Source organism: Phocoena phocoena, chromosome 3, assembly GCF_963924675.1.
Source record: "Phocoena phocoena chromosome 3, mPhoPho1.1, whole genome shotgun sequence".
Lineage (NCBI taxonomy): Eukaryota > Metazoa > Chordata > Mammalia > Artiodactyla > Phocoenidae > Phocoena > Phocoena phocoena.
Window position 1 is genome coordinate 33,994,254 of NC_089221.1, and position 22,565 is coordinate 34,016,818.

Below are 22,565 nucleotides of genomic sequence, written 5' to 3' on the forward strand. Positions count from 1 at the left end.
AGGTGAGAGAAACAGCATATACAGAATCACAGAGGGAAGGAAGCCTTAGACTTTTTAAGGAAGAGCAAAATGCTTACAGCAGACAAAATCTGGATGAATAGAGGGACTGACTAGAAGAAATGAGAGAAACAGGACAAAACCCTGAGAGGCCTCATATGGGCTTCTCAATTTCACCATTTTCTTATAGACAGTGGTGAGCCATGGGAAGATGTGAAGTAGATGCCTTTTAGAAATACAATCTTTACCAAGGGAATTGATAGCTATGGGTGCCTTTGGGAAGGCAAACTGGGTGACTGAGAGTCAGGTGCAAAGTGCAGACTTTTCCCTATGTACTCTTTTGTAACGTTTTGGTTTTAAACTTTATGCATATATTACAGAGTTGAAAAAATTAACTGTTAGAAAAAAAAAATTTTTAACTCTGACTTTAGTGTGGAGGATAGTTTGGAGAAGAGCAAGACAAATGTGTATGACAAGAGACTTGCAATCGCCTAGTGAAGAAATGATGAGGCAGGTACCATGTATAAAAAGGAAAAAAAATGGGCTTCCCTGGTAGCACAGTGGTTGAGAGTCCGCCTGCCGATGCAGGGGACATGGGTTCGTGCCCCGGTCCGGGAAGATCCCACCATGCCGCGGAGCAGCTGGGCCCGTGAGCCATGGCCGCTGAGCCTGCGCATCCGGAGCCTGTGCTCCGCAACAGGAGAGGCCACAACAGTGAGAGGCCCGCGTACCGAAAAAAAAAACAAAAAACAGAAACAGACTCACAGGCTTAGAGAATGAATTTATGGTTACCAGGGAGGAAGGGTGGAGGGGGAGGGATAATTAGGGAGTTTGGGATTGACATGTACCCACTGCTATATTCAAAATGTATGGGCTTCCCTGGTGGCGCAGTGGTTGAGTGTCCACCTGCCGATGCAGGGCACATGGGTTCGTGCCCCGGTCCGGGAAGATCCCACGTGCCGCGGAGCGGCTGGGCCCGTGAGCCATGGCTGCTGAGCCTGCGCGTCCGGAGCCTTTGCTCCGCAACGGGAGAGGCCACAACAGTGAGAGGCCCGCGAACCACAAAAAAAAAAAAAAAAAAAAGGAAAAAACTCGAGACCTATTTAGATATGAAATTAGTGAGGTACAGAGATTGGTGTGGACAGAGCGGGAAAGGAAGGAATCCTAATTACCTCCCAGGTTTCTGGAGAGATTGTCAGGAGGATGGGGAATGGAGGTTCAGCAGAAATAATGAATTCTGTCTGTAACATTAAGGCATCTGAGAGACCTTCAGGAAAGATATCCAGGAATGTATGGGTAATACAGGTCTATTAGCCCAAAAAAAGGTCAGTGTAGAGATACAGATTGGGTGTCCTCACCAAACAAATGGCAGAGTAGGGCAGTGAATTTGGGTGAGATCTCCCCAGGTTGTAGCATTAAGGGACCCAAGGACAGAACGCTCACTTAGAGAATATGGATAATTAAGAAGATCCAGAAGAAATGTGAGCCTATGAAAGAAACAGGAAAAAAAGCCAATTTATGTTAGATATTCTCTAGGAAGTTACAGTGATTAAAATTAGTTTGCGGATAGTTTTCCCCTATTTATCTAGGGTTGATGATTCCCAGCTCCTGGTTTGAAATATTTTTAGGTTAAAACTTTTGCAACCCCCTCATGATGATGAATTTTAAGCTTCAATTACCCTTGTAAAAATAGGCCCAGAGCTGTTTTCTAGGGAAAATCTTAGCACTGTTCACAAGGACTCCCTCGGTCCATCTCTAGGTAAATGTGGTTGGTTAGTCCTGGTTGGGTTCCTTGCTTTTAATAAGAAAATGTCAACCCTGCCCACCTCTCAGTTGGTTCACTAAGTATCAGGCACGTGAATCTGTCCGTGATCAGCAGCACGAAGAATAGTCATTCACCAAAAAAACGTAACTCCAAACTCTTTGCTGCCCTATTCTTATCAGTTAAGGGAAATAATGTCCTTGGATGGTTGCCTGAAGGGTAGGCTGATCGTCTAAATTGTGCCCTTGGACCATCTGAGACTATCAGAGAGAGGTCGTTGGACTGTCTGGCTCTGGTTACTGTTAGATTCGTTTTTACTCAACTTGGTAATACAAGGGGCTGATAACATGTGGATGCCTTTAATAGGCTAATAATTGGGCTCTCTGTTCCAACTAGTAATTTGGTTCCCTTCAAAACAGTATTCTTGAAAAATTTATTCAACGTTTATTTAAGTGGAAAGGCAGAGGTAAAGGATGTCTGGAGCAGTGTCCCAGGAAACAAAGACCCTGCTGTTCCCAGACCCTAACTTCTTAGGCAGCAGTCCACAGGCCATCTAACCATGCATTTTGTGGGGTGAGGAGGTTTTATCCCACCCCAAGTGACTAACCAAAGTAGTTCTTTTTAGCCGCATCCTTCCAAGAAGAACTCAGGTAAGTAAAGATTAGAGTGACGTTTTGGAGCCCCCGAGATGTGCAGTATCCTTTATAGACTGGCTTCCGGGCAGCAGCCCAGCTCAGGTCTGTCTGCTCTTGTGCTGCTGTCTCTGTCCTCAGTGCAGGAGGGTGCTGAGGGCTGCTATGAGAAACAGACATGCAAAGCTTCCTTACTTCTGTGGACCCAAATGTACAGCCTACCTCTAACCAAGAACGTCGTTGCTAAAGGCATGCATGTTAGTATTCTAACCTCATCCCTGGATTAACGTATTTTCCTTCCCCTCAGTTCCTTATTTATTTATTATTTACTTTGCTGGATATTAGCACTCTCTAGGCTTCCCAGATGCTTTTTTAAAAGTAGACTTTATTTTTAGAACAGCTTTAGATTTACAGAAAAAATGTAAAGATACTACAGAGTTCTCATATACTCATGCCCAGCTTCCCCTATTACTAACACCTTACATTATATGGTACATTTGTTACAATTAATGAGAAAAATAAACCAGTGTTGATATTATATTATTATTAACTAAAGTCCATACTTTATTCCAATTTCTTTAGTTTTTACCTAATGTGCTTTTTCTGTTCCAGGATCCCATTCAGGATACCACATTACATTTAATTGTCATGTCTCCTTAGGCTCCTCTTGGCTGTGACAATTTCTCAGATATCTTGGTTTTTGTTTTTTATGACTTTGACAGTATTGAGGTGTATTAGTCAAATATTTGCTGGAATGCCCCTCTATTGGAATTGGGTGTTTTTCTCATGGCTAGATTGGCGTTATGGGGTTTGGGGAGGAAGAACACAAACAATGGTCTATCTTAATCAAATCACATCAAAGGTCTATTTGGGTTTCTCTATAGTATTGTCACTCGTTTTTTCCTCCTTTCCGTACTGTACTCTTTGAAAGGAAATCACTAAGCATAGCCCACACTTAAGGATTGGGGAGTTATGCTCCATCTCCTTTAAGGCGGGATATTTATTTAAATTATTTGGTATTCTTCACAGGAGATTTCTCTCTTCTCTCCCATTTATTTATTTGATCATTTATTTAGAGCAGTATAGACTCATGAATATTTACTTTATACACTGAGTTATAATCCAATACTCCTTCATTGTATTGCTCAGATTGTTCCAGCTTTGGTCATTGGGTGCTCTTTCAGTTGGCTCTTGTATCCCTTTGACATGCCTCCATCAATGTTGTTTGTTTTTGGTTTTGTTTTGTTTTTCAGTACGCGGGCCTCTCACTGTTGTGGCCTCTCCCGTTGCGGAGCACAGGCTCCGGACGCGCAGGCTCAGCGGCCATGGCTCACGGGCCCAGCCGCTCCGCGGCATGATGGGATCTTCCCGGACCGGGGCACAAACCCGTGTCCCCTGCATCGGCAGGCGGACTCTCAACCACTGCGCCACCAGGGAAGCCCATCAATGTTGTTTTTGTTTTTTGTTTGTCTGTCACTTACTTACTGACACTACAAGATGCTGAACTTGTATATTTCCTGTCCTGGTCCTAGGATCAGCCATTTCTCAAAGATGTCCTTGTTACTTTTATTGGAGAGTGGTATTAGAACCCAGGATTTGGTATTTGGAGTGTAATTGCTTCTAGACCCTCTCAGCTGACAGAGCAAGGAAATATATGTGTGTATTCTAACTAATAAATATACCCATATCTCTGTTTCTCTATGTGGAACCACCCCTGTCTATATTAAGCTAAGCATGACTTCATACTGATCCATACAACCAACTCTAATTCATTGCCGCATAGATTATTCTAGCCATTCCCATTGCTTTTCTGTAAATTCCTGCTCCAACAGTGAGAAACCTAGCTTCCATCATTTAACTTCCATTTACCTAATTGCTCAACATGAGTGTACATTTATGGAAGTATCAGAATTATTAACCCTACTCCTGTGGATAACAGTTTTATCAACTTGAGTCCAGTGCTTTTGTGTAGTTGCTTTTCTCTTTAGTTTTACCGACTTCACTCACTTCCAAGTGGTAATCTTGAATGCCACCATTTCCTTAGGTAATCACCTATTTCCTCCACCCTCTTCAGTGAGGTCGTTTCATATATGTACAATACAGACAGATTATGTTGTCACAATCTGCATTCCATCCTCCGGTCCCCCAACCTCTGTTTTAATTGCCTCCTAGTCACCCTGCTGGTGAGGGAAGAGTTCCCTCCCTAGGGTTTTGGGAATAGCCAAACACATAACACCCGACACAGGACAGATGACATCAACAGCAGTCTGTTGGCCACATATACTCACAGTCTCTCGGGCAGGAGGGTACCACATAGAGAAGGCACTGCCACACGGAAGTCGCACTCAGGAACAGAAGGAACAACCAGAGGCTGTGGGAGAGAGTTTTGTAGTACCAAGAGGATGAGGTGCCCTCTGGTTCCTGTGAAGAATTTGATTAGTTGTTTGAATAATTCCACAAGCTGGCAGGGAACTGAAACTAACTACTCAGGGATCAGCACTGACTGTGCCTGGTCCCTTCAGCATGGAGAGTTAGAGGTTTAGCTAGAGGAACTTATCTATGGCAAGAGTAGGGACAGGGATATACAGATAGGCCATTGTAGGCCCTCCCATTTTTCCCAGGTAATAAACATGACTGTTAAGGCAACACATAATATTGAGACTTTATATTAGGCCTTATACTACGACTTTCCATATGATTTTTAAAAATTTGCATACATTAAGCTTTACTCTGTGCTGTAAATTTTTGTGGGTTTCAACAATGTCATGTATCCACTATTTTTTTTTTTGTATCCACTATTATGGTATCACACAGAATAGTGTCACTATCCTAAAAAATCTCCTGTTGCTTCACACGTTCAACCATTCTCCTCTTTTTCCTGTCTCTATAATTTTGTCTTTTTCAGAATATCATATAATTGGAATCATACAGCATGTAGTATTTTCAGACTGGCTTCTTTCCCTTAGCAATTTCCATTAAGGTTCATCTATATCTTTTCTGTCACACTTAAAGGCTTTTGAAACAAGGAAAATGTAAACTATTTAAAAAATTTTTTAAAGATTTATCTCCATTCTAAAATATTTTCTTCAAATATTTTGAAATATTTTATACTTTCTAAAAGAATCTTACTATGATAGAGATTTATTAAAAGTTATGTAAGGGACTTACCACTTTCATTGCAGGGGGCAGTGGTTTGATCCCTGGTCAGGAAACTAAGATCCCGCATGCCATGCAGCACAGCCAAAAAAGAAAAAAAAGAAAAAAAGTTGTTAAATGTGTTGAGGATATACTCTGAAGAACTGAGCTGTAATATAGCTTTGGTGGATTTTTAAAAAAATATTATTTATTTATTTGGTTGCGCCAGGTCTTGGTTGTGGCTCACTGGCTCCTTAGTTGCAGCACGTGGGCTTCTTAGTTGTGGCAGGTGGGCTCCTTAGTTGCGGCACATGGGCTCCTTAGTTATGGCATGTGAACTCTTAGTTGCGGCATGCATGTGGGATCTAGTTCCCTGATCTGGGATCAAACCCAGGCCTCCTGCATCGGGAGCACGGAGTCTTAACTACTGCACCACCAGGGAAGCCCCTGGTGGATTCCTTAAAACTAATAAATTATATAAGAAAGAAGAGAGTTAAAGACCTGATTTTTTTTAGTAAAGAATATTATTCCTTACCTATGTGACCATCATGTGAAATTACTAATGTAATTCTCATATTGTCTATATCTATTATTTCTCTTACATAAAGTACAATTAAAGTACATTATAACATGTGTAGTGTTTAATTTCAAAAATTAAGTTGGTTTTATATGGGAGTTCAGGAGTTTTTTATATGTTAGGAATTTGTTCTAAGTCTAGTATATTTTATTTTTACTGAAATGCTTCTAGATTGCTTGACTCTGAAATTTTAACATGGAGAATGTTCTAGGCACCTTACTGGATCATGTACATTATAATTGACCTTTATAAAAGGCTTTTTGTTTCGCCTGGAATTAATACTTTGTCATGGTTTTTACTTGCTTAGATTTCTAAGTACTTATTGATTCAACCCGAACTTGCACCAGTTGTCTAAAATCTCTCAAAGACATGGAACATGTGATGTGTATTATCAGTCTGAGGTTCTTGAACTCTCCTAGAGCTTTCGTACCTGCTTCAGTTGTTTGCCTTCTATACCTGTCTCAGAGTTCTCACCTGAGAATCCCCTTCAATATTGTCCTGGAGAGTCCCTTCCCTTTCTCCTACGTTGGGTTTATTGTTTCCTAATGCCGTGGTTTCCGTTTTTGTTGTTTGTTTGTTTTTGTTTTTGTCCTTTCTCCCTGGTTTTGGTGGAACAATCTCACCAGTAGTTTTATGAGAAAGCCTCAGGGAAGTAAAATTTTCTGAGAGCTTATGTGTTTGAAAATGTCTTTATTCTACCCTTACACATTATAGTTTTGTTGGACATAGGGTTTTAAGTTGTAAAGAATTTCCTTGAGGGTTTTGAAGTCATTGCTCCATTATCTTCTAACTTCCCTCCTTTTTCTTAGACAAGTTTTTTGAAGTGTAATTGACATAAAATAAAACTCACTCTTTTTAGGTGTAGATTTCAATGTTTTGAAAAATGTATACTATGTGTAAGCATCACCACTATCAAGATTTAGAATAATTGCATCACCTGCCAAAATTCCCTTGTGACCTTTTAATTTCTGTAACTATAATTTTGCCTTTTTCAGAATGTCATATAAAGAAAATTATACAATATACAGTGTTTTGCATCCAGCTTCTTTCACTTAGCATAACACTTTTGAGACTCATCCATGTTGTTGCATTTGTCAGTAGCTTATTGCTTTTTATTGCTGAATAGTATTCCATTGTCTGGATATACCAAAATTTATTTATCCATTCTTGGGGAGTTCCCTGGCGGTCCAGCAGTTAGGACTCAGTGCTTTCACTGCTGTGGCCCGACAAACCATGTGGCTCGGGCAAAAAAAAAAAAAAAAAAAAAAAAAATTATCCATTCTCTAGTTTTGATGTTTTATTATTTCTAATTCTTGGAGCAGGAATAGCTGTTATGAACATTCACATACAAGTCTTTGCATTTTCATTTCTTTTGAATAAATACTCAAGAGTAGGAGTGCTGGGGTTATAGTAGGTATATATTTAACCTTAAGAAACATCCAACTTGTTTTAAAGTGGCTGTACCATTTTGCATTTCCACCAGCAAAGAATGAGCATTCCAGTTGTTCCTCGTTAGCACTTGGTATTATCAGTTTTATCTATTTATTTGTTTTATTTTAGCCATTCTAATAGATGTGTAGTACTATGTCATTGTGGTTTTAATTTGCATTTCCCTGATTTTCTTTCTTTTTTTTTTTTTTTGCGGTACGCGGGCCTCTCACTGTTGTGGCCTCTCCCGTTGCTGAGCACAGGCTCCAGACGCACAGGCTCAGCGGCCATGGCTCACGGCCCCAGCCGCTCCGCGTCATGTGGGATCTTCCTGGATCGGGGCATGAACCCGTGTCCCCTGCATTGGCAGGCGGACTCTCAACCACTGTGCCACCAGGGAAGCCCCCATTTTCCTGATATTAATGTTGAGCATCTTTTCCTGTGTTTATTTGCCATGCATATTTGTTCTTTGGTGAATTACCTATTCAAATCTTCTGCCCATTTTAAAAATTGGGCAATTTATTTTTTAATTATTAAGTTCTGAATACAAGTCATTTATCATATATGTTTTGCATATATTTTCTCCAAGCCTGTGTCTTGTTTTTATTTTTTTTAATAAATTTATTTATTTTTGGATGCATTGGGTCTTTGTTGCTGCGCATGGGCTTTCTCTAGCTGCAGCGAGCGGGGGCTACTCTTCCTTGTAGTGCGTGGGCTTCTCATTGCGTTGGCTTCTCTTGTTGCAGAGCATGGGATCCAGGCACACGGGCTTCAGCAGTTGTGACATGCGGGCTCAGTAGTTGTGGCACACAGGCTTAGTTGCTCTGTGGCATGTGGGAATCTTCTCAGACCAGGGCTCGAACCCACGTCCCCTGCATTGGCAGGCAAATTCTTAACCACTGTGCCACCAGGGAAGTCCCAATACTACACTATCTTGACTACTGCAGCTTTATAGTAAAGCCTTTTTTTTTTTTTTTTTTTGGTTTGTTCTGTTTTTAAGCAGTTGTATTGCTATTCCATTGTAAAGAGGTACAGTAATTTGCTTAACTCAGCCTGTACTTAGGGGGTTAAGTTGTTTCTATTTTTTATATTACAGATAATGCAACAAATGCCCATGGGCATATAACTTTGTACCCTTGTGATAGTGCTTGTGTAGGGTACATGTTTAGAATTGGGAATGCTGGATCAGTGTTCCCCACATTTTCCCCTAGTAATTGGGTCTAGTTTCACGTATAGATCCATTTGGGTAAGACTTATAGTATAAGTAACTAGGCTGTGCTTGGCAGTGTTCTAAGACACTGTCTGACACTGTATTCTAAGACACTGATCTTGAGCAGTGCCTTGTGGCCTATGTGTTAAAGCAAAGATTTCCTGCTTTCCTCTTTGGTCAGTTCATGTGAGCTATAGAAAGATGCTTCCTTGAGAACACAAAAATAAGAGTGCTGTCAGAGTTAGAGAGTGTTTGTCAGAACATCAGGGGCATTCTGCCTGTTTGACAGTTATACTTTTGATCAATTGGCAAGCCTATTTTCAAACAATTATTAATTTAATCTGGGATTGGATTAATCAATTTGCTGACTAACCATAGAGGCGGGTGAAGTGCATGGTGTGGTGGAGAAGTTGAGTAGATGGAGAAATTAAGGCCTTGAGGTTGAAACTGAGCTCAAGTGGTAGGCATCTCAGGACCATGCTTTCTCTGCTCCCTCTGCCTTTCAACCTAATCCACAACAAGCAGCTTCTGAACCTCAATCAAAGATAATCCCCCAGTGGTTAACCCACCCTACCTGAATAATGAGTTGACTCTAATTTTGTTTTAAACATGACTTGGGCTTATGCATGACCACTTTCCCCTCTTCCTACCCTTCTTGGTTCACTGATATATTCCCAATGCCTAGATCAGTGGCTAGCACATAGACAGTGTACGGTTTACATCTGTAGATAGAATATTGTTAAAATTTAGTTTATTGAATATACATTTATCTTGATTTGGTTAATAAGAGCTTCCCCTGAGAGATAAGCCACCCTCATTGTTCTGATCAAATCAAATTTCTGAGCCTACAGTGCTGTAGAGTCTCTAGCATATAGCAGACACTACTAACCACGGTGAATTCGCCAAGATACATGTCGTCTTATAGGGTTCTGTCTTCCTGCTATTATCAGTGACACCCATTATCCAGGAATATTACCTATATAGTAATAATTATGATCACTAGCATTTATCAGACTCTTACCCTGTGCCAGGCACCATGTTGAACACTTTATATGCACCATCCCATTTTATTCTCATAGCAACACTTCACAACGAACGTTATGAAGTAGGTACAACTGCAACTGAAAGTGGGGTCCAGCTGCTCGCCACTCAAAGCAATAATGAGGTAAGGCTGGTGGAAAGGAAACTTTGCTTTATTTTGGACGCCGGCAACCCGGGTGGTGGGGGTGCAGATACCTGTCCGAGGCCGACTCCCCCCTCAGCTGACAATCGGGGGCAAGAGCTTTTATAGGCTGAGGGAGGGGGCTATGTGCAGAAACAATACAGTCAGCTCTGACAGTCATCTTGAAATTGGTCATCGGTGGTCTGACCAGCGTCATCTTGACTGTTTTAAGTACGATTAATCTTCAGTTCCAGGGTTGGTTGGTTCCCATTTCCTTGAGGCCAATTCTTGGAATTGTGGCAACTTATGTCATGGCTACAGTCTGGCCACCATGTAGTTAACTTCTTCCACCTGGTGAGGGTTTCCGTATCTATAAGACAGCTCACAGGACATGGCTCAGAATATTATCTATAGCCCTTGAGGGGGAACTAAAAGTCCCTGACTTTGCTTAATGACTCAACTATTATTATTTAGTCTTGTTGGACTGTCTTTGTTTCTGCATTTTCTCACTTCTCTGATGAAACTTATTCTTTGGCTAAAGTTTTTCACAGACAAAAGGCAGGCTGAGGACATGGGGGGCAAAGACCATAGGATCCTGCTCTGTTTCACAACTTCTGTACCATTTTACAGGTGAAAATCTTGGCTTAAGTTAATTAACTGACCTAAAAGCTAGCAACTGTTTTGATTTTACCTATATACTTACATGGTGAATGCAGCATTATTTTACATTTTTAAAAATATTTATTTTTTTATTATTTGTTGCACTGGCTCCTTAGTTGCGGCATGTGGGCTCCTTTAGTTGTGGTATGCGAACTCTTAGTTGCAGCATGCATGTGGGATCTAGTTCCCTGACCAGGGATCAAACCCAGGTCCCCTGCATTGTGAGCGTGGAGTCTTAACCACTGCGCCGCCAGGGAAGTCCCAGCATTATTTTAGATGAGGACAATTTTACCAAATGATGACTCAACCCCAAAACACTAAACTTGTTATTGTTTACGTTTGGGCTACCCAGTAGGATAGCCAACAGCCACACGTAGCTGTTGAACATTTGAAATGCAACTAGTCCGAACTGAGATGTGTTGAAAGTATAAATACACACTATATTTTGAAGACTTAGTATGAAAAAATATATATATCTCAATTTTTATACTGATTACAAGATAAATAAGATACAAGATTACAAGATAAATAATACTATGCTGGGCAAAACTGTAAATAAAATAATACTATTAAAATTAGTTTTACCTTTTTTACATTTTTAAATGAGGCTGTTAGAAAATTTACAACTACATATGTGGTTTGCATTTGTGGCTCGTGTTTTATTTCTACTAGATGCTTGTCTAGCACATTTTATAGACATTTATATTGGCCAGTTCAGCACAGATTTTACTCATATTGAATCTGACAGAGCTCTAAGCTGTATCAAAATGATTCTTGGTGATTCAGAAAGAGGCCTATGGTTTCTCCAGGACCAAGCTCCCACAGTATGGGGGCTTTCCCAATGCCAGGCCCCTGCAGTGTTGGTGGCTTCTCCAGTGCCAGGTTCCTGCCCTGTGCACCGGCTAGGTGCCCCTAATGACCAGAAGCTTTCCCTGGACCCCCTTCAGGCAGCTTCAAAACAGAACATTGTTGGACAAGGCACCTCCCCATGAATGGCTTCCCCACCATCACCCTTCTGGTGGCTTCCCAGCAAGTCCCAGAAACAAGACACTTCAACATCCAGTGAGCTATGCTGCATCTTCTCAGACATCGGGATCTCAACTCCGGGGGTGGGGAGGCCTCCTTCCTGGGTGCTCTATCTCTGCTCTAGTAGTGGCTGCTTCTTATTTCTGCTCTTCCTGAAGAGTTCACTTCAGTTTTTCCTAGCCAATCCCTTATTACCCTAATCCCTTAATCTTTTCCTGTTCAAGTTACTATGTGACTTCTGTCTCCTCATTGAACCCTCACTGGTATACCAGCTATTTTAATTGGATGTTTGTATTTTTATACTCTACATGTTATTTCTGTTTATATATGTATATAATTACCACGTTTTGAGCAATAACTGAAGTTTTCTTTTTTTTTTTTTTGCGTTTTGCGGGCCTCTCACTGTTGTGGCCTCTCCAGTTGTGGAGCACAGGCTCCGGACGCGCAGGCTCAGCAGCCATGGCTCACGGGTCCAGCCGCTCCGCGGCGTGTGGGATCTTCCCGGACCGGTGCACGAACCTGTGTCCCCTGCATCGGCAGGCGGACTCTCAACCACTGCACCACCAGGGAAGCCCTGAAGTTTTCTTAGTTTGCAAATACTAAATGACTTTCTGTGCTTGCATCTGCACAGATTGTAGCATTGGTCTAAATTCAAGTAATTGAAAAATACCAAAAGGCATCATGTGATACTTTATTTTTACTTTTTGGCTGTGTTGGGTCTTCGTTGCTCTGCGTGGGCTTTCTCTAGTTGTGCAGAGCGGGGAATACTCTTCGTTGTGGTGTGCGGGCTTCACATTGCGGTGGCTTCTCTTGTTGCAGAGAACGGGCTCTAGGCGCGAGGGCTCAATAGTTGTGGCACACGGGCTTAGTTGCTCCGCGGCATGTGGGATCTTCCCAGACCAGGGATTGAACCCGTATCCCCTGCACTGGAATTCTTATCCACTGCGCCACTAGGGAGGTCCCATGTGATAGTCTTTAAATCTGCCTATAGTTCATCTACTTAGATTCGAAGAGTTGTCTCTGATGAATGTGAAATTTATTCAAAATTTAGAGCTGTTCAAAAATTTAAAACTGTAGTATATTCTCATAGGACTTTTTTTTGGCGGGGGAGGGCAGGAATCAGGAAAGGGCAGATTTGCTCTGATCCCTATGACCGGAAAATGGCTTGCTATTACCTTAATGAGTTAATCCAGTGCTAAAATTACATATGTTAATGTCTGTACTATATGATGTATGACTAGCACTGTGGTTCCACACCGAGGCCATAGATGAGTAAGTATTCTATTTAATAAAGACAAATTTTCTATAAAAGGAATCTTACATTGTACAATGTCTGTATTAATTAAATGCATTCCAATAACACTCACTATTGTCAGAATCCTTATTACCAGAAAAAGAAAATATATACTTTTCACCATCTCTCTGTGCCTTAGTTTGTTCCTCTCCAAAATAAAGTTTTATTACACCATCTCAAGTCTCTTGCAAATTTAAAAGCACTGCGCCATGCTGCTCTACCTCAGAGGTGTATGTTCCCAGAGGTTTCTCTCTCCAGTCATCCTAATTGAACAGTACTTCTGAGGCTTCCTGTCTCTCTCCTGCCTTGGGGAGCTGCTTCTCCTGAGGGCTGCTCCCCTTCAAAACAGGGACCATAAACAGTTTCTGCTCTGACTATGCCCTCTCCACTCTTGAGGTGACTGAGCCATTTACTGACAAGCCATCCTTCCTCCCATTTGCCCAAGATGGTCGTGTTTCTGAAACAGAACTATTGGCCACCTGGTATTAATCCCATTTGCTTCTTCCTCAGCCACCTCTACCACTTGCCGTAACTTAAGGAAGCTGGACCTTTCTCCAATACCGTTTTATCAGTTGTCTTTTTTACAAAAGACCTTTCCCCTAAAGGCCTTAATTTCCTCCACATAACTCTAGAGTCCAAATCACTTTAAACATTTTTGAGGGCAAATCATACACTTTTTACATGTGCTAGATGTTTATTTGCAGAGCTATATAAATGTAACACTATTAGATTAGGGCTCTGAATTCCCTGGTGGTCCAGCGGTTAGGACTTGGCGCTTTCACTGCAGTGGGCCCGAAGTATCAAATTAGACAGACAGACACACACACACACTGGAAATGTATACAAGAACCATTTTTTTTTAAATTGAAGTATAGTTGTTTTACAATGTTGAGCTAATTTTTGCTGTACAGCAAAGTGGTTCAGTTATACATATATATGCATTCTTTAATATTCTTTTCCCTTATGGTTTATCAGAGGATATTGACTATAGTTCCCTGTGCTATACAGTAGGACCTTGTTGTTCATCCATTCTATAATAGTTTACATCTGGTCACAGCCTTTAGAATCCTCAGCCAGATCAAGGATATCGAGGGGTCCAAGGGAAAGACTGGTAAAGAAATTTCTTTGAAGAGTTTTAAGTACTCAACTCAACCTTCTTGGAAAAGGGGGTTACTACCTTGTAGCTCTAAACCTAGGGAAGGAAACTTCAAAGGAACCACTCAGAGAGCTTTGAAATTTGCTTCCTGCAACTGTTTTGGTGGGGGGCCAGGAAAGTGCTGCTGCCTGAGATCTCCCTGCACTTAAGAACTTGTTCAGGCCAGGGAGGTGGGAATGTTTCCTGTGGACAAGATGTGGGCCACTCAGGAGAGAGGGACAGCATGGGATAATTTTGAATCCTGTCTATAGGGCCCTCAGAGGTAGAGAAAACCTCAGGAGAAAGAGGTTGGATCCTAGGGGCTAGGAAGGAATCACAAAAGACTATTCTGAATTAAGATGGGAACTACAGGAGAGGTCATACAAATGCCCAAGAGAGGAAAAGTTTAATCATCTGCAGGGTCCAGACATTGTTTACCCACCCAACCAAGGAAGAACCAGCCCCCATCCCCCCACCTCTCCTTCCTCCTCCTGTCTACTCTAACCCCACTGAGGAGTGCAACTGCAGCTCACAAGCCCCAGAGAATGTATACAGGGAGAAGGCTGAGATCAGAGGGACCATGCCCCCTTCTCCACTGCTGGCTCCAACCCAAAGGAGGCCCAAGCTGGAAGATGTGAGATAAGGTTAAGTCAATTTTGAAGTTTGACTATAACAAAGGACTGGAAATTTTATTTGAAATAAAAAAATAACTTACTGAAATAAAGCTTTTTACAACTAATCATGACTGGAGGGTATTTTTTGTTATCTGTGAATAACCCAAAAAAACAAGGGTCAGACCAAGTCTTCATCCTGGGGCACAGGACCATATTTCCACTGTATAAAGATGAGGACACAAAAATAAGATCTGTGTTTTTACCTCAATCAACATACCATACCTGTGGTAATCTACAAGCCACCTGCGTACATGAGAACCATTTTTTTTCACTGGTATTTTCTTTGAACAAGACATCCCTCTACCTTACCATACAAGGAAGCTTTTGCTTCAGATGCCATTCTTGGTTCCTGAGGTTGATAGCCTCTGCCCTGTGCTTCTCTTAGATTATGATCTGAACTACCTTTTGTTTGGAGGAAAAAAAAAAAACAACAAAAGAATGAAATACAATCCATATGTAGTACGAATGAGAAAGAGAAAGCTCCTTATCATTTAACTTGGTAAAAGTTAGGGTTGGGATCTTAGTTCCCTGACCAAGGATTGAACCCGGGCCCTCAGCAGTGAAGAGTCCTAACCACTGGACCGCCACAGAATTCCCATAATTTAACTTTCTTAACCACCTTTCTAAAGGTTCCTCTACTCCCACTCTATCACACTCTTTATATCTTTGTCTTCACAGCACTTATCACTACCCAAAATTGCTTACCTGTTCTAGGTCTGTCAACCCCCAACACACACACACATGCTATTGAAATCTTTGTCAGACAAGGACCCTTGTCTGCATTGTTTTCCACTTGTATCTCCTTGGCCTAGAACTGCTTCTGGCACATAGAGGTCACTAGATCTGGTTCATAAGTGGCACTTTATCAACAGAAATGAAAGGGAATCATAGAACATCTAGGTTCTTCCAGAAGTATATTTAATTTTAAACTCTTAGTTTCTCATTGCCCAATCTCCCCTGAACCTCTAGCAAGTTGGCTTTGTTCTTGCTGCTCTATTGAAACAAGGTTTATGGAAGTAAACACTAACCTAAATTTTGCAAGTCCTGTAAGGTTTTTTCTTTTAATTTTAAAATCTTTTTCTCCTTGGCTTCAGCCACATACAATACTTGGTTCCAACCCTATCCTACGTCCTGGGCTATTTCTGCAACCACTAGAGTCAACTGTCAACTTCAACCATGTCGGTTGTTGCTCCCACTGTATCTCTAACATTGCCTAGCACATAGTAGCATCATCGTATGTAGTATGTTGAACAAATTAATGAACCACTCTCTCTCCTCGCGTCTCCTATGGACATCTCCCCAAATCTTTCCTTGAGCCTCTCCAGATTGTCTTTTCTTTCTAAGTATCTGTATTTTCAAATGGTTTCAACCATTACTGAGTCAAGGATGGTTTACTGAAGTTCATCAGTCAAGAAACTGAGTCCTTAAAAAAAAGAGAAAAAGAAAAAAGGAAGTCCTTTTTTTCTCATCATTTCTAAATGCCTACCAGGTCTCACCATCACCTCATACCTCCATTTAAATTATCTTCACCATTTTAACCCCTAAAATCAGTTCCCTTTCACAACTCTCTGTTCATTACTTCCAAATGCAGACCTCTAGCCCAGGCTTTACACTTGAACGGCCACCAGGCTTACTCACTTCTTCCAATGTACTTCCTCTTGGTATCGCACAGGCAACAAAACCTAACTTTAATTTTCCCCCTTGTTGCCTCCACCCTATATTCCCTCCCAGTGAATGCACCACCTCCTTGCCCCCAGTCCAAAACATCCAAGACTCCTACCTCCAATATTTCTGAGGCCTACCGCACTAGACACAATGCTGTTTTTTAAGTTATTATTTTTTTATTCATTTTTGACTGCTCTGGGTCTCCGGTGCGGCTCGCGGGCTTAGTTGCAGTATGTGGGATCTTAGTTCCCTGACCAGGGATTGAACCCAGGCCCCCTGAATTGAGAGCATGGAGTCTTAACGACTCGACCACCAGGGAAGTCCCGCTATATTTTTATATATGTGATCTCATGGAAGCCTCACGCAGCCTGATACAGAAGAGGGGCCTTGGAAGCTACTCCCTTTAAGTTTTACATGTTCTCAGTAGAGACATCCCCCCTACAGCCAGCCTCACTGCTACCTTAGTCCACAACCTCACCATTTTCAGACTATTTAAGAACCTGTTGCCTGGTTTTCCAGCTTCAAAACGTATCCCATCCATACCATCACCTCCCATCACCATATTAATCTTGCTAATGATAACTAATCATGCCATTGTGTGTGCTTAAAACCTTCCAATGATTTATCATTGCTTCAAGCTGAAGTCCAAACTCCTTAGTATAATACGCAAGACCTTCCACATCTGATCATCCTCACCCCTCTAGATTCTTACCAAGCCCCTCACCTTCTCTAGACCTGACAAACCACAGTATCTGTGATTGAAAGGCCAAGTAAACACACAAAACATTAAGACATGTTCCTGGGTCTCACTTCAGATACCCTTTGGTGACACTCATCTGGTCCTGAGTATCCTCTGCCCAAGAAACACAAATTCCTTAGCTGTGGCATTGGCCCTAGGCATCTTTTGTCAGATTGTGGCCCACTGTCCAAACCAACTTTGACCCTCAGGACATGAGATACATCAGATGTGAACTTCCTGCAAACTAGTATTCAATGAACTGAATCCACCTGATTGCATTCTATACTGAATGTGTTAACCCAGCTCCATCTCTCTCCCACTGCTGCTCCCTGAGTCTTAAAATTAATTTTACCTGTGATTGGAGCAGCCTCAATTGGTCTGTGAGCCACCTATGATCTATGGAGACTTACCATTGCATCAGACAATTTCCCACTGAAACCCAACCTGTCAAGGGTCATAGGCACTGGCAAACAAGAGATAAGCTCCCCTTACACTCAAATACACGGCCTTTCTTAATGCATCACTGCCCACCTCTCTCACAACCCCTTTGTGCCAATTGTTTTCTGGCCCAGGATTTACAAATTCCACGTCTTCAGGTCAGTGCCCATTCACCTCAAGGCCTAATATTTATTCCATCCTGGGCATTACCTATCTTAATGGGCCTCTCCATCACTCAGGAATGAACCATTAGTAACACTGGAAGATTTCAGAAAGATCTTAACACCAAGTTAGATTATTTCAGTACTCTGAAGCCAAAATATATTAAAACCACTATTTTTGTAGGTCAAAAGCAATTTCATAAACTTGAACCTACTATACCAACTTTAGGCCGCAGCCACTGTAGAAGCACCTTCACTCACTGAACTCGGAAGCCCATAATGTTAAGACCTCCAGCTTACAACTGTGGCACAGGCACAGCAGTAAAATCACATTAACGAATGTCAGCCGGATCCAGGAACCATGCTCTCAATTATGCATCCCTAAAGTACAGAGTACTGAGTCATTATGTTGAGTCTCACATATCGGGAGGAAGCCCAATGTAGATTTAGATCAGCAGGGGCTTCTGTAGAAGTTAAATATAAGCTAAGACCTGAAGGATGAGTTAGGAAAAAAGCGGGAGGAAAGGAATTAGCTAGAATTTTGGGAATGCATTCTAAAGGTAAGATTGGTGAGGCAGTGATGATCATGAAGACCCCTTCAAGGTCAGGTTAAGGACGTTATACTTAATACAATGGGAAGCTAAAAGCTAGGAGAGCACAGCTTGGCCACACTGCTATTTTATGCCAGTTGTTCCAACACTTATGCTGTTTAATTAACGTTCTATTCTCTCATTCAGCAGTCCAACAAAGTCAGCCTTGTCTTTACTTCAAATGGCAGTAACACTAGAACTGGGAAAGCAAGGCAAAAAAAATTCAGAGCACCGAAAATCAATGATCACCCAGCTAAGGGTTAAAATAATTCCAGGGATCTATTTATCATTGCCTTTAGCCTACAAATATAAGTTTATACTTGGCCTTCCTTTATATTCTACTCAATCCACTGTATTTGCCCGTGGCCCTACAAACTTTCTTACATATTTTGTTGTTGACTCACACTGAGCAGGTTGCTTTAGTTTTTCACTTAGCTGACCTTAAACGGCATGCACAGCCTATAACCTAGGTGCCAAGCCAACAGTTAAGATCACCTTTCCAAAAATCTGAAAAAGTGTATGTATAGCTGCATCACTTTGCTATACACCAGAAACTAACGCAATATTGTAAACCAACTATACTTCAGTAAACATTTTAAGAAAAAAGAAAAAAATCACCTTTCTAAAATAGAGTTCATTTAACTCCTATCCTTCACGTTCTCACCGGTACTCCAAAGCCTATCGTAACGATTGATAACCACTCCCCAAAGACCACAGATGTTCCTAAAAGAAATTAAGTTATGCTCTTTCACTCACTCTAACATTTTAAATATCCATGTGTCGTACTAAGATTTGTACTATGTAAATTCACTATATTCTTCACATCATACGCCAGTGTTGTCTGATTGAAGGAATCCTGGAATTCTGCTCGTTCCTTGTCCTCTTAAGCAGTACCACAACCCAGTTCAAAAGTTACTGTTCCAAAACAGCCACTTAACAAGTAAATCTGATTTTAAGCTGTCCCATTCACAAACCTATACAAATCATCGATACAAGCCTATTAAAAATACCTTAGCACACCAGACAGTTTTTCAAAACCAGAACATTTATTGCGTGACTAATAATTGAAATCCTTAAGATGAACTGGATGCTGCAACAGCTGCCCTCTTGGGTTTGGGTGTTGTTCCTTCACGGAATCCATGCCTGCACCGTTAAAAACAAGAACAGTTACTTCAGCAATGCCAATGCATACATTTTAATTTTTGCTATAACAGATTTTTATGAGCTTATCTCAGTTAAATCTGAAATCAATATTGAATTCATATGTTCAGACATTTATTTTTACAACATCACTGATAAGCTGCAGTATTTACTTCCTTCTGCTTCAAGGTAGCCATTTCAGGAATACAGATAACTTTAATTGAAAAAAAAAAGAAAAAAGGGCAACATATTTGGTTGTACTGATCACTGGGCCAGTATTTCCCCACCACGTAAGGCTCCTAAGGCATTTGTGAAAACGAGTTCTTAAATTACGGGCCAGAGACCCTACTTTCCTTTAGCCAAGGAAAAACAATGTGTTTAATGGCAGACATTCTCTCAACTGCTTGACTACTCTGTAACGTAAACTCATTTAATACTAACACCTACTTGAAGTGTACCGTTATCCCTCTTTTGAGGGACAGACAGGTTAAAGTTGGCTTCAATTCATGCTCTTAACTCTTACATTGAACTAGCAGACCACTGAATCCTAAGCCTATACTACTGTATAATAGTCTTACACGTTAGGAAGCGCAAAGCGCAAAGAAAGGTCACTTTAGCAAATGAACACAAGCACATCTAAGGGTGTTGTGTTTACAAACCCCCAAACCGTCTTCAGGTTTTTTAAAATGTGAAAACCTGGAATTCAGCAGTAGGTCAGAAATTCTGCTAATATCCTACACTGCACAGGACAACCGCCCTCCCCAACAAAGAAATCACCTCAGCTGAGTGCTTACGTGGGTTAACCCCTCAAAAGCTACCACTAAAATGCAGTTTCTGTTTAGTCTAGATGGGGGCTGAAATTAAAACTCTAAGGCCTGTCTTTAAGTAAGAGGAGACTATAAAATTTCTTTCTACACAAACGCAATAGCAACTGACAGTTTTCTATAGCACACGTGCCTAAAGCCACAAAACCCCAAAGTCTCCTTTATGCACGATCATCTTGACAAATTTTGGTAGGAAAGTGAAATGTAGGTATGCTAACGAATGTCATCACATTTTCTGGAGTCTAGCTCCGACTAAGCCCCAGCATGTATAGCTCATACTACTGTTTACTGAAAGATTCACAAGATCTAAACTAACTGATCTGAAGCTTATGGTGGCAGAAGAAAGAAGTCCCTTGCTAACACCTCATCCCACCAACCAGGGCAGTTGAGAGGATAGTTATGCAAGCTCACAGAACCAACTACAACTGAAACATAAAAACTGTACCTGAATCTGCGGTATACAATTTTTAGGTGCCTCATTCGACCAGTCCCGGTGGTATTTCGTCTTTTAGCTTTAGCACTCCAGTTATCTAAAACACACATTCAGGTGAAGGTTGTAAACGGTTTTCCCCACACACCTTGTAAGCTCTGTCGGTCAATATACTTCAAAATGCCTGCCTTGGGTTTTAACCCCACTTCATCGCTATACAGATGTCCCATTCTGCTAGGGGCCACCAAATGCTCAGTCATGCCCCACTGAGGTACGTAACAAACACGGGAGAATTCTCAACGCCATGATACACTCTATCAGAGTTTAGTAAACATGCACTTACACTTCCTCTTCCGCTTGGCAGGGTAGCCACATTTACCACAGGTCGACTTCTGAAGGTGGTAGGCCTTAGAGCCACAGCGGCGGCACAACGTGTGCGTCTTATTTCGACGCTTTCCAAACGAGGACGTTCCCTTCGTCTACAAGTTAAGGGGACAGACGATTCTTCAATCTAGCAATTTCTACACACGTTCTTACGTTTTCAGTTAAACTATTGATAAGATTTCATGACAACCACAAGGTCTCAAACTGTGGGAGTCTGACTTTTCTTTTTGTTTAAAATGTGGTGTATTTATTTTATTTACGTTTTCAAATCGACTGCAATGTATTAATAATTCAAATGCTATAAACATAGCAGAGTCTGACTTCCCTTAAATGCTAAATCAGAAACCTCTATCGGAACTTCACGTCATCTAATGCCCCCTGCAAGAGCTGCTGTGTTTTGAAATCCGCTACATTATCTTAAAAAAAAGATATAATGCAAAAGACGAGATAACGTGGTTTTCCTACCACCCCTACTCCAAAATCTAAGAGCTCCTGCCCAGAGACCACCGCCAACGATTCCTTGGCGTACAGAGCCACTCTCAAACTATGCTTCTTCTGTCTTTTCCCATAGGCGGACAGGGCTGTGAGGGCTCCCCAAAGGTCAGACAGAAGCAAGGTGCCTAGAGCAGCTGCAGCTCCACGACTGCAGGCCCCGCACTCCCAGACAAGTAGGGGCCATTCTTCTGCCTCTCGAGGGCCACCGCATGTCCCTTTCCTGCCCACCGGCTCCCCTTATCGGAAACCTTGCCGGGCCCCCACGGATAGCAAGGAACACGGCGCAGGGCGCTAGGATGGAAGCCGATTCCAACAGCCCTTGCAAACAACTCACCATCTCGCTTCTGCCGCCGAGACCAAAGGGAGCAAAATCGCAGGCACTTCCGCTATATCGCGCTCAGAAGCTTCCGCCCAGGAAAGTACTTCCGGCGGGACGCGGTGCACCGCTCTCAAGCGTCCGTTGCTGCAGCGTGGGTGGAGTCGAGAGGAGGATCCCGAGCCAGGCGGGACCAATAGAAGGTTCAGAGGGGCGGGGCTCACAGTTTTCTGGGTCCGGGGTGGGCGTCTGTGTAGGGTTCGGATTGGGACTGGGGTTCTTCGCCCGCTTTTTCCGCAGTCCCGCCGGAAGCTTTCGGCTGAAGCTGATCATCGCTGAGAGGTCGCTAGGAGGACGGAGCTGGGCTCAGAACATGAAGAGAAAGGCAAATAATGTTTTTTCTAACTATAGTACTTTAGAGGCAAAGGATTTGATCCCCAATCTTGTTATGCCAAGGAATCAGACGTGGAACTTGTTAAATAGTTTCCTAAACTCTAACGTGAGGAAATCTGGTTCAGCATCTTTGGATGGGGCTTGGGACATCTGTACTTCATTCAAAACACTATAGTGTTGGGCTTCCCTGGTGGCGCAGTGGTTGAGAGTCCGCCTGTCGGTGCAAGGAACATGGGTTCGTGCCCCGGTCCAGGAAGATCCCACAAGCTGAGATCATTTCTATCCAAATGCCAGGTTT

At 42.0% G+C, this 22,565-nt stretch overlaps 1 protein-coding gene and 1 non-coding gene across 2 annotated transcripts; both read right to left on the reverse strand.

The window, feature by feature from the left end:
• Window positions 1-19,318: 19,318 nt before the first annotated feature.
• On the reverse strand, window positions 19,319-21,918 carry RPL37 (ribosomal protein L37). The gene is made up of 4 exons (XM_065874406.1): window positions 21,893-21,918; window positions 21,023-21,158; window positions 20,695-20,779; window positions 19,319-19,428 (listed from the first exon to the last, which is right to left on the reverse strand). The coding sequence occupies exons 1-4, from the start codon at window positions 21,893-21,895 to the stop codon at window positions 19,359-19,361; spliced, it is 294 nt and encodes a 97-aa protein (XP_065730478.1). The 5' UTR covers window positions 21,896-21,918; the 3' UTR covers window positions 19,319-19,358.
• LOC136121784 (small nucleolar RNA SNORD72) lies at window positions 19,509-19,587 on the reverse strand. Its single transcript, XR_010655795.1, has one exon. It is a non-coding gene; the product is annotated as a small nucleolar RNA SNORD72 (small nucleolar RNA).
• Window positions 21,919-22,565: the final 647 nt, after the last annotated feature.

Bases quoted from the DNA above. Each gene is read 5' to 3' on its own strand.
- RPL37 (XM_065874406.1), bottom strand. The intron at 20,780-21,022 runs GTAAGTGCATGT...TGTGTGTTTTAG, and splicing joins TGCCAAGCGGAAGAGGAAGT to ATAACTGGAGTGCTAAAGCT. The intron at 19,429-20,694 runs GTACAGTTTTTA...TTAACGGTGCAG, and splicing joins ATTGTATACCGCAGATTCAG to GCATGGATTCCGTGAAGGAA.